Below are 12438 nucleotides of genomic sequence, written 5' to 3'. Positions count from 1 at the left end.
TGGCTCGATGGTTTCTCCTTGCACAATTTCACTGCATTTGACCTCGTGTTGGATGCACCTGCCAGTTAAGAATTTGCCATGTTTTCTAGTTTTACCGAGCAGGGATGTAAAACCCTGAAAAATACTGTATACTATATAACCGAATTTTGAGAAGTAGGTTGTATATAGCTTAATAAAGTGTGATGATGTCATAAGTTCAATAAATACATTCAGGATCTACGTAAACTACAATGCAAAAGTTTCAAAGATGAAATTACAACAGTACACTACTTTACGTTTTTCCATTCCATGATAGTCCCAGTCACGTTATTCTAGCTTATTATTAAAAACCTCACTAGAATTTTTATTTGGATTGTCTACAAAATTAGTAGGACATAAGACATGGAAAAATTGTAACACAAATACAATTATATTGTTCTAACATGCCTAATCACCAGGGGAAAAAAGGTGTAGGACAAAATAAAGAGCATAATTCCTAAAAAAAGAGAATAAGATTGATTTTTTTAACACAGTACAAACGCAAGCGCTCATACATACATGCATACACTCACCCCTATGAACGCATACCCTAGTCCTATGAGCACCTCCGAGAGGCATATTATCTTGAGATTTACGAAGTCATTCAACCATAGGTTGGTTCCCGAATAAGGTCGATTTGATTGTTTGAAAATGCATAGGGAGTTCAAATGGGTGAGAGTTTATGTACCTCAGTTACGATGGGCGTGCCCGAGCTCTTATCGTTAGTCGAGTTAAAGCTTATGGGGTTGATATAGGTTCATGGTAATGCCGATGAGTTGCTCTGCACCATATATACAGCCACCCTCCTAACCATCGAACCACGTGTTGGTTCACCGAGGCAAGGGACACGAAAAATGTCTATTTTCAGTTACGACGAACGGTGCACTCATTTCTTGACATTGTCTGTTTTCAGGTTGCTTACCGCATTGGATAAAAATATGCTAAAAGGAAATGATCTGCTCTCTGGAGCCAAATTAAGTCTCCCTCTTTTGCCGTAACTTCCTTTCTCCTCCGTCCTGATTTCCCGTGCCTTTCCTTCCTCTTTCCTCGCGAGTCGTCTACTACCGTCGTGGCTCTCAACCCCTCCCGTAGTCCAGTCCACCACCGGCCGGATGCCCTAGAGCTCTGCCGCAACCGTGCCGTGCATCGTAAGCGTCATCGCCGACGCCTCCATCCCGCTGCGCGCTCCCACCCCCTCCACCAACACCCTCCGCCTCTCACGCGCGCGCGTGGCCACGATCACGCGCAGTTACCGTACGTTCTTCCTCTCCGGGACGCCGCGTTCCCGCCGCCGTCGCCACCTTGCGGTTTTGAACCAAACATTACCACCTTGGTGCGCGCGGCAGTTGCACTCATTTGCTACTCCCTCCGTTCCTAAATACTTGTCTTTCTAGAGATTTCAACAAGTGACTACATACGGCGCAAAATGAGTGAATCTACACTTTAAAATATGTCTACATACATCCGTATGTTGAGTCCATTTAAAATGCCTAGAAAGACAAGTATTTGGGAACGGAGGGAGTAGAATTTTAGTATACTTCTTCTCCTGGATGCTGTGCTCACGATTGATCGTCCTATCTTTGGCAGAATTAAATTGTGGCGTGATCTCTCTCTCGCTCCCCATCTGAACCATGTATATCAAGAAGGTAACTCTGCTGGGCAACTGCCGTCATATCACTGCTTCATCTTGACGTAATTAATGGCTGTCTACGCAGGTGGTAATTCAAGGGTTTAAGAGCTACAGGGAGGAGACCTCAACTGACCCTTTCAGCCCCAAAGTTAACGTAGTTGGTAATCCAAACATATTCCTCCCTGTAATTAACCAACTTGGCTAGCTATAGAGTACCGAGGTTCTTCTCGGTTAAAAAGCTGGTTCATGGCTAACTTAAATGCTGTTTCTATCAGCCCGTCAATCAAATTGGCAACTTGCAGACTTGTAGCAATGATCAACACTACAGTAGTTGTTAATCCAAGAATCAATTCAATGTCTAATTGCTACTCTCAGTTTTAGCAATCTCCTCTAAACTTGCGTACACGGTTCAAATTAAATTAATTAAATGTGTTCCTCCAATGATTTTTGTTGGTTAAAACATATTAGTCTTCTGTGCCTCCATTATTGGCATGATGGTACTGATTTCAAATCTTTCCCGATTGACACATCGGTGAAGTATCAAATTTTAATTCTAAGTATGATAGAAATCCACTTCGGAGTCCACTGCATAATTTTGTGCTCTTAATGAATTTCATTGATTTAACTGTTTGTCGCAGTTGGTGCAAATGGATCTGGCAAATCGAACTTTTTCCACGGTAATATTTTCAAACGCACGGTTATGCTGAATTACTATTCTTGCTTATGCTTGTTGACACTTACATGCTGCTTTCTTCCTAATTTGGCCATGATAAATGCTCTAGCTATACGCTTTGTCCTAAGCGACATGTTTCAGAACCTGCGCAGTGAGGATAGGGGAGCTCTTCTCCATGTATGTCTTGTCTTTTCTTCGATCAAATCTGAATAGTCGAAACAAGTGACTGGTGTTTGATACTAGTGTCCATTTCCAGGAAGGTGCTGGACACTCGGTTATATCTGCCTTTGTCGAGATACTGTTTGATAATTCGGACAACCGTATTCCAGTAAGTCCTCTGATTTATTCAGCATGAGTGTGTGCAAATCATTACAGATACTACTTTCCTCTCCACCTATATGGCTGCTCTAGAGACTCAGAAGATCCTCTAAACTGTACAATTTCCTGCAGGTTGATAGAGAAGAGGTACGCCTGCGGAGGACGGTTTCTTCAAAGAAGGATGAATACTACCTGGATGGGAAACATGTTAGGTACTCCTTCCGTCCGAAAAAGCTTGTCCCAAGTTTGTCCCTCAAATGGATGTATCTAGCACTAACTTGGTGATAGATACATCCATTTGAGGGCAAGCTTTTTCGGACGGAGTATGTCTTATGATATACACTGGTTAGTAGTGTTGTATCTTGTCGCTTGCTGAGACCCACTTGTTGCTACCATGTTCAGTAAAACTGAAGTCATGAACCTGCTGGAGAGTGCTGGCTTCTCTCGTTCTAATCCATACTATATTGTCCAGCAGGGGAAGGTAAATATTGTTTTCATCTGATTGTTCCTGTGATGTGTCCAAATATGATATTAACAAAGTTTTCATGTGTAGATTGCATCCCTTACTCTAATGAAGGATTCTGAGCGACTGGATCTTCTCAAAGAGATTGGCGGTACGCGTGTTTATGAAGATAGGCGTCGGGAGACCTTGAAAATATTGCAAGAAACAGGCGAGTTTAAATCACCAAAAAATATCTGTATATTTTTTCTCTGTGTTGAGACGTCCATTAATTATTTGATTAACAGCCCATAAAAGGAAGCAGATTGGTCAAACTGTCCACTACCTGGAGGAAAGATTGAGAGAACTTGATGAAGAGAAAGACGAACTAGTGAAGTACCAGGAGCTGGACAAAGAAAGAAGATCACTTGAGTATAATCTGTTGGACCATGAACTGAATGATACTAAAAACGAATTAGTTTCAGTAAGTCTTTCCCTTCTGTTACATAGTTTCACCTTGGATATTATTATGTTCTATCAGGTAAATTTGAATAGTCTCATTACAAAATGATTGAAGGCTGAACACATCATTAACATTTCCCACTCAAACGATCACCTGAGTATCACTGTTTGACTGTCTTCCACAATTGTTGGAGCTCCTCATCAATGCTCAGACAACTCGAGTCTAGAAAACTAGAAATACTATATGAAGCATAGTGACACATAACATGAGCTCCCACTTTTGTGGACTTATGAATTAAGTGACACAACAAAAACAAAAATAAATATTGAAGACAAACAATTGTTAATGGATGATATTCTCCATTTCCTTTGTTGAACAACACCTGTATTCCTTCAGTAGCATTTCTGGAAATGTGTAAGATGCTTCTCCGCACAGTCTTGTAAGCATTCTCATGCTGTGCCATAATACACGCTCTATCAATTTGAATGTTAACTCCATGGATCTTAGCCATTGCACAAGGCATTGTCTCCAAAAGGAGATACCCTAGATCCAACCTATTTAAAACATTGATCCTGTTGTATAATGTAATGCTTATTCTACTCACTTCATTTGATTTGTCTCTTGTTAGATGGATGATGATCGAAGAAAATTTTCTGAAATGTTGTCTAATGCGGATGATGAAGTGGCAGATGTACGTGAGAAGGTCAAGAGTTTTGATAAAGAAATAGAAGTCTGTACAGAAGGGATAGATGAAATCAAGTCTCAAAAGGAAGATGCCGAGAAGAAGCGTACTAAAGCACTAAAGCTAGTTACTCAGATTGAACTGGATCTGAGAGATATAGAAGACAGAATTTCAAATGAAAAACGAGCAAAGGTATTCCGCACTTTTAGATTTCTCATGGATTTGAGTAATTTTGTTTTGTTTCCACACTAAAAGGATTCGATCGTTAGGATGAAGCTGCGAAGGATTTACACAGTATGAGGAAAGAGAGTGAAAGGTCAAATTCTGAATTGGCCGAAATTAGTAATGCACACCAGGCCAAATTGCAGGAAGAGGAGGAGATGTCAAAAAGGTAAAACATAACAGATAAATTTTACCTGTTGATGGATATTCATTTTGACACGTCACACTTTGTGGGGATAGCATAACGGACCGCGAGAAGCAGCTGAGCGTATTGTACCAAAAGCAGGGGAGGGCAACTCAGTTTAAGAATGAGGCTGCCAGAGATAAGTGGCTTCAGAAAGAAATTCATGATCTCGAGCGTGTACTTTCATCAAATAAAAAGCAGGTACTGAACCAGTGACCTGTTTGATGCTTCAAGTTTCATTCTGGACCTTTGTTTTGATGTGCTACTCTACTCATCAATTGGATTTTCTGTTATGACAGGAAAGCTTACTCGAAGAAGAGATTCAGAAACTTACAGGTGAAATTAATAGCTTGACGAACTACATCGAGTCTCGGAGAAGTGAATCCGGCAAGTTAGAGTCTGCTCTTGCAAACAGACAAAAGGATTATAATGACTTTATGCAGCAGAAAGATGCACTTCAAGATGAAAGGAAGTGCGCACATTTCTTAGCATCTACAACTTTGTGATTTGATTGAAGATGTGTTGCTTTAGACTTTATATACTAAGTAGAAAGTAAATGTCACAGATCATTGTGGAAGCAGGAAAATAGCGTAACAGCTGAAATCGATAGGCTAAAGGAAGATATTGTGAAGGCACAGAAGAGTCTTGACTATGCCACACCCAGGGTATGCCAAATGTATCATTTTGTACATATTTTTTGTTAATTAATACGTATTAATTAGTGGTTCTGATGTATTACTTTCCAAGGGTTTCTATTATTATTCCTATGTACGTACTTGCATATTGCATATCACGTATACACATCTATAAATGATTCCAGGACAGGATGCCATATTATAACTGAAAAAAAATTATATTCTCTAGTTTGATTGTGCATTGCTTGGTTGTTTCAACTACAAAATTTCAATGATTTTTATTTTATAATGTTGCTGCTGGTTAGCCTGATTCTTGAGAATGCGATATACTGATGTGTGTTCACTCTAGTGAGGCATTCTTACTGATGCTGGTTCATGCTAGTCAGGAACATATAAACAACCTCCAATTGTTGAATAAGAAATCAAAAATACTCTCCTAGGGACGCAAGCAGTCGGGCCGGTGGACAATACCATAATACAATGTAGTGTTAATTTTAGGCAAGTGATCAGAAAATTATGAGCTAATTGGTAAGTTCAGCGGGACGAAGAGGAATGCCTCTTGCACCCCTAGTAAGAACAGACGTACACAGATTCTGCAATATATAGTACAGCAAAAACCTGATTTTGTTTTGCAATTTGCGTTTAGTATCTTCGGATTTTAAGTTACGGATCACCTCTTTTGGCATATACTGTAGCATTGCTAATTGTTCTCTGCAAGGACCGCTTAAAAGCTATTTTTGCATGGTGCTAATTTTGTTTTCTTCCACAGGATACCAGGAGAGGCCTGAATTACGCTAGCAGAATAGTCAGGGAACGTGGTTTGAAAGGAGTTTTTGGTCCAGTAATAGAACTAATTGACTGCGAAGAGAAGTTTTTTACAGCTGTTGAGGTCGCTGCTGGAAATAGGTCCTCAACTGCCCTCTTATCTTGAATCCCTTTCCCTCCATTTCACCATTTACTGTTGAATAACCTACTCTTTACTGATGTGAATTAGCTTGTTCCATGTGGTGGTTGCAAATGACGACATATCAACGGATATAATTGATATATGGAGGAAAGGTAAAGATGGACCTTCATCAGACAAAGAGGAAGATAGAGATGGACGGGTGACTTTCATACCACTGAACAGAGTGTACGCTCCGCGCGTCAATATTCCACAAAGTTCTGATTTTGTTCCACTGTTGAAGAGGTTAAAGTACCGTGCCGAGCATCGCCCCGCTTTTGAACTGGTGATTCAAGTTTTTTCTGTTATTTTCTCCTTCCAATACATCTTTTATTGGGCTATCATGGTTAATTTAGTTCAGGCTCTACTATTCTGGTCAATTTTACCCTTAGTTTGCGTTGAATGCCTCCTTTTTATTGTCATCTCGTGTATCCATCTTGCCTTTGTTTGCTTGGTGTCTTGGCACCCAAAAAAATCTCTCGAGTTACAAGTGCCATGTCAAATTATCTAATAGTTGTATATGAATATCCTTGTTCGGTGATGTCTTGCATATGTCCTTGATATTGAAAATTTACACTATAGATACTATAATTTGGTCTAAACATCATCATAATCTCAACAAATAGTCCTAAAATAGCATTAACTTGTCAGATAACTAGTGTTAAGTACATAGTAAAAATTATTTTGCATTACTGGAAGGGGGGGGGGGGGTGCTTCCATGGCACCCAAGGGTGTCAGTTGGAGTCTTATTAAAAACTATATAATAAGGTCTTGTGTTGCTTCGAAATATTGGTCTCTTCATTCCCATGTTTCCATTTGTGCATGTTTACCTTTTAGAGCACTTTTTTAGGGTGGTTATGGCATTTCTACATGCTTACCAGTGACCCATCCTCATCCATATTAAGTAGCTTCACTCCTACAATCACCTAGGCTAGATTTTTTGGTAACTTATTATTTCAAAGTTGCACTTCTTTTCACCTTCATACAATCCATTTTTAGCTAACTTTGAAACTTCTGTCAGATTTTTGGTAGGACAGTTATATGCCGGGACCTGGAAACTGCGACCAGGGTTGCACGCAGCAATGATCTAGATTGCATCACACTTGATGGTAGCTCTAAACTCTTCCTCTTGACTTGTCCTTGTAATGATATTATTGTTAACACATAAATCGACACTCCGATTATTCTCAGGTGATCAAGTTTCAAGTGATGGTGGTATGACAGGAGGTTTCTTTGACTATAGGCGCTCAAGATTGAAGTATGTAAAAATAATTAGGGACAATAAAACAACAATCCAGGAAAAGACAGTGCATCTGCATAATCTGGGAAAAGAGCTGCAAGATATCCTGCTTTGGTTTAATGATATTCCTATTTCTCCTGCAAGAGTCTAGTGCAAAGACTACATGTTCTTTCCTTGTAGTACGTCCGCTGCAGCTAAATATACATCTGCTAGTGCTTCTTACCGCAGGCCTGGCGGGCAAAATAGTTCAGGTTTTTCATTCCACATTTTAATCTGAGATTCGTTGCTTGCATTGGAGCTCATTGTCACTATTTACATAGAAATAAGTATGAACCCTACATAGGTTTAACCACTATTGCAGAATGATCTGGTGTTTGTGCCGCCTTACACTTGATCAAAGCATATGGATGTGTGCGTACTCAGTTACCAGTACACCACAGTTTACTGAAACTTATGACTTCATGTTGCTTGCTTCTATTTTGTTTGCTCCATGTCCAAAATAAACTTCATGTTGGTTGCTTCTATTTTGTTGGCTCCATGTCCAAAATAATTTGAATGTGTGAAGAAAATTTGATAAGTTCTCCAGATGTTTACTGTTTATCTGCAAGAAAACTCTTATACATCCACGAGTTCTCTTTCTTAACTTCCCATACATATAGATAGAAAAATTATGGATTTAGTTACCAAACATCAACAAGTGGATGCCGAACGTGATCATGCCAAGTCGGAGTTGGAACAGTTTAAGGATGATATTACCAGGGCAATGAAGCAAAAAGGATTACTTGAGAAAGCCCTTGGAAAGAAGGTACTTAATCAGTTCTACTTTGTTTCTTCATTGCTGATGGTAGACTCCCCTTCTTTTTTTGTTAAGGAGTATTATTAGTATTGGTCTAGATGTCCTTACATATGTGAATCCTTATTTACTCCTGCTGTAATTGTGTCTGGAATGTAGCCTTAGCCTTATAGTTTCTACCTTGCAGGAAAAATCACTCGACAACATCCGCAACCAAATTGAGCAAATCCAATCTGGCATTGCAACGAAAAATAATGAGATGGGAACAGAACTGATTGACCAGCTAACATCAGAAGAAAGAGATCTCCTTTCGCGATTGAATCCTGAAATTGCTGCATTGAAGGAGAAGTTTCTCTTGTGTAAAAACAATCGCATTGAGGTTGTCTAATGAAGCTTTGTAACCATGCTTGTACAGAAGCAGAAGTCTATTAGCTCTAACAAAAGTGAAAATTATTATGTAATACAGATTGAAACAAGAAAAGAAGAACTGGAGACCAATTTATCAACTAATCTGACGAGGCGTCAAGAAGAGCTGGAAGCGATAATTTCATCTGCAGATTCTGAAGCCTTGTCTCTTGAAGTCAAATCAAAAGAGCAACAGCTGAAACAGTCGAAGAGCAATCTTGATGAGTTGACTACACTTCTGCAGGGTATATCAGCATCGGTTGACTTTTCTTCCACTTTTGTGTTTTACTAGATGGAGATGCGCCTTAACCCTTAAATGATATTTAATTTGGGCAGCTAATATTGATGCAATTAATGACTTTATGGGAAAGATGGAGCAACTGAAAAAACAAAGGGATGATCTGAAGGTAACTTATACAGAAAGATTGTTTTCCGGGGTTTTAATTTGTATAATGTTGACTTGTTATATAACGTGTACATATGAAACACAGGTGGTTCAAGCTAATTTGGAGCAGACTGTGCAAGATGCAGCGGAGGACTTGGAACAGTTGATGAACGGAAGGAGAATGCATCTGGCCAAGCAAGCAGAGTGTATGAAAAAGATGCGAGATTTGGGCTCGTTGCCCGCTGATGCTTTTGAAAAGTATGTTTCCATTTTTCTTAAGCTGCTAAACTTGCTGAGTCAGTTGCACAATGTGGAGCCCTTTTTTTTGTATGGTTCATTATCATGTACTAGTGATTATCAGCACATAAATAAGGCGGTGCGATGATACCGTGTTAGCTCATCTTTTTTCCTGGCAAAAATATAGGTACAAGGGAAAAGATAGGCTGCTGCTGCAGAAGCTGCTTCATGACCGCAATGAGCAGTTGAAGCAATTTAGTCATGTCAACCAAAAGGCTCTTGACCAGTATGTGAACTTCAATGAACAACGCGATCAACTGCGGAGAAGACGGGATGAACTTGCCCTTGGTGACAAGGTAAGCTTTTTGATCAGTAAAACCTGTTTCCATTATGATCATCCTAAGCCTGTAATCTCATAAAATCTGCTGCTTGGAATGGCAGAAAATTCGAGACTTGATATCGCTTTTAGACCAAAAAAAGGATGAATCGATCGAACGCACATTTAAAGGAGTTGCAAGGCACTTCCGCGAAGTGTTCTCTGAATTAGTGCAAGGTGGCCATGGAGCCTTGGTTATGATGAAGAAAAAGGTTTCTTTTCCTTTGTTTGCCCACCAACCTTTGTTCTATTTCTTGCACTTTTGGCTTCTTATCCATTATGTATACTTCTTTATAAGAAGAATCTTCTTAATCTTTTGGGGTTTCTCTGAACACTCTGATTTTTGTTATTTCACATGTGTGTTTGAAAGATAAATTATATTCTCAGACTTCCTAACTCCCCTCGATTTTTGTAGGATGGTGATGCCGAGGACGATGACAATGATGAGGACGGGCCTCGTGAAGCAGATCCTAAAGGGAGAATCGACAGATACATTGGCGTGAAAGTCAAGGCATGTGTTCTTTGCAGAGGTCTTCTATGCATTCATGAAATATATTCTAACCCCATCATAAAAATCCAGATGATGTTGTGATGCTATTCCTGAATTATTATGGTGATCGCGCCCTGTTTGGATGATCGTGCTCAATCACGTTTCAGGTTTCCTTCACTGGCAAGGGAGACACTCAGTCCATGAAACAGTTGTCCAGGGGACAGAAGACAGTGGTGGCATTGACACTGATCTTTGCCATCCAACGATGTGATCCGGCTCCGTTCTACCTCTTCGACGAGATCGACGCCGCTCTGGATTCTCAGTACAGAACAGCCGTCGGCAGTATCCTTAATTTTTTTCTTTGGCTTGACTGTTTATCATCACCATAGAAGAATCTTGATGTGCCTGTTTTTCTAACCAAGTCTCTGTAATATTTGTTCAAATGTTCATCGCGTTCGGAGGAAGCTTATTGATGTTTTCCTTAAGTGTTGCTGTAGATGTGGTGCGACGTCTGGCTGACATGGCGGACACCCAGTTCATCGCAACCACATTCAGGCCAGAGATTCTGAAAGTTGCGGATAAGATATACGGTGTGGCGCACAAGAGCAGAGTGAGCTACATCGACGTGGTATCCAAGGAGCAAGCGCTGGACTTCATTGAGCAGGACCAGGCGCAAAATGCCAGCTGAGGAAAGGTGCCTTGGGAGTGTTTCAGACTCTGGACATACTTATACTGTAGGCCACAGTTGATGTAGTTGTGTATATGAACTTGTTTAGGCATGCTTAGGGATCACGTACGTGTTTGTTCATGGGAGATTCGCAGTGTTCTTCTTCGAGTACTGTACCCTACTGATTATCCTTTATGTTGTTTTGCTTAAGTGGGTTCCACGAATGGCGCTCTGGAGTTAGCAGCATGTTTCTTTGTTGGTTGAATGTCACTACGCGACGTCTTCATCTTCTTAATGTGAAAAGTATCAGGAACCCTCCCTCTCCTCTCGCGACCGCGTCGCCCCCGCGGGCGACCGGCCGCGCGCGACCTCCTCCTCCTCCAGCCCCCCTCTCCCCTTCCTCCCCGCCACCATCGCTGGCAACCGCGGCCGGCCTGGCCCCGGGGATGCTGGTGGCGGCGGCCCCCTGACCTTCCCTCCCGGTGGCTCTCCGGCATGGGGCGGAGCTGCACCGAGGGGTGCTCCTAGGCAGCAGCGGTCTGGCTGGCGGCGGGGTTCCCCAGCACCGCGTGGGCAGGCGGCTGGGCGGTGGCGCCGTCGTTGGCGGCGGGGTGGCACAGCGGTGCGGCCTGGCGGCGGCTCTCGGCCCAGATCTGGGCCCGGGACGGGTCTGCGGCGTGACTCCCGGGAGGCGGGGGGGCGGCGATGAACGGCGGGGTGCTGGCGGCGCTGACGCCAGCCTGCTGCAGCGTGGCCGGCGGGGTTTAGCGGGCCTGGCCGGGCTAGGGGTGGCGTGGTATGCCCCGCTGCCATGTCCAGTCGGCTACCGTGACGGCACGACGGCGGTGGAGGTGGTTCCCTCCCGCTCGGCCTTGGTGATGCTGCTCCCGTCGCTTGGTTCTTCTCTCCGGTCCTCTTGGCCTCGTGTTGATGCTCGCAGTGAGACGACGTGGGTGGCGGCGCAACCGTGATGGCGCATGGTGTTGGGCTGTGGTTTGGTTGGTCGGCTCCGGCTGGACGGTGGGGTTTGGAGTGCGGGAGAAATCCTTGCCGGTTCATCCGGCTCCGATGCGGTGACACCGGCGGGTGCCACTATTCCTTCTTGGAGGGTGTCGGTAGTAGCCATCCCCCACCTCCCTCCGCGTACTGTGGGAAACCCTAGGACTTGTCCGGGCAGCAGTGTCGTTGGCGTCGCATCCCTTCTTGGAGGTGCTGCTTGGTACGCGGTAGATCGGAGCTTCAGGCTGTGGTGATTTGTTTCCGGAGGGTGCAGTGGTCGCGGGTCTTCCGCGCTTTGTCGAGCTGCCGCTGTTGGCATTTGTTTCTTCTTCTTTTTCTTTTGGGCGTGATGTGCTGCTCGCCCCAGCATTGCGATGTGTATAATGATGGTTTGCTTTGGAATACAAAGTGGGAGGAAACCCTTTTTCGGTAATGTCACTATGCCAGGTTGGAAAGCAAGAAATCAAGAAAATGTTAGGTGTTTGGTTTGTTGGGTTATAACATTTTTGTTAGTTAGAGTCAGAGGTAACAACGCTAGTTTGGTTCATAGTATTATTGAAAGTTTGAAACATATCAAAAGGGAAAACACTAGTGTGCTTTTTTTTGTTATGTTAACACATGGATAAGTGTTGATCCGGC

The 12438-nt window shown here is 42.5% G+C and overlaps 1 protein-coding gene across 1 annotated transcript; it reads left to right on the top strand.

Moving 5' to 3' along the window:
* The first annotated feature begins 1649 nt into the window (after nucleotides 1-1649).
* On the top strand, nucleotides 1650-10931 carry LOC119351992 (structural maintenance of chromosomes protein 3-like). Its single transcript, XM_037618750.1, has 29 exons — nucleotides 1650-1664; nucleotides 1734-1809; nucleotides 2287-2325; nucleotides 2431-2498; nucleotides 2578-2649; nucleotides 2772-2851; nucleotides 3042-3120; nucleotides 3193-3310; nucleotides 3387-3562; nucleotides 4170-4415; nucleotides 4493-4614; nucleotides 4686-4830; nucleotides 4929-5101; nucleotides 5195-5294; nucleotides 6034-6170; nucleotides 6259-6323; nucleotides 6357-6493; nucleotides 7229-7316; nucleotides 7399-7548; nucleotides 8101-8252; nucleotides 8428-8619; nucleotides 8707-8890; nucleotides 8982-9052; nucleotides 9137-9288; nucleotides 9455-9623; nucleotides 9709-9855; nucleotides 10059-10154; nucleotides 10301-10475; nucleotides 10631-10931. The coding sequence occupies exons 1-29, from the start codon at nucleotides 1650-1652 to the stop codon at nucleotides 10819-10821; spliced, it is 3615 nt and encodes a 1204-aa protein (XP_037474647.1). The 3' UTR covers nucleotides 10822-10931.
* The last annotated feature ends 1507 nt before the right edge of the window (nucleotides 10932-12438 follow it).

The sequence above is a fragment of the Triticum dicoccoides genome, chromosome 2A, assembly GCF_002162155.2.
Source record: "Triticum dicoccoides isolate Atlit2015 ecotype Zavitan chromosome 2A, WEW_v2.0, whole genome shotgun sequence".
NCBI classification, from domain to species: domain Eukaryota; kingdom Viridiplantae; phylum Streptophyta; class Magnoliopsida; order Poales; family Poaceae; genus Triticum; species Triticum dicoccoides.
This window is presented reverse-complemented; position numbering and strand designations above follow the sequence as displayed.

What these genes read in the sequence shown, in the direction of transcription:
- LOC119351992 (XM_037618750.1), top strand. An exon ending in GTAAAAACAATCGCATTGAG is followed by an intron (nt 8,620 to 8,706) that starts GTTGTCTAATGA and finishes TATGTAATACAG; the next exon opens with ATTGAAACAAGAAAAGAAGA. An exon ending in AACAAAGGGATGATCTGAAG is followed by an intron (nt 9,053 to 9,136) that starts GTAACTTATACA and finishes TATGAAACACAG; the next exon opens with GTGGTTCAAGCTAATTTGGA.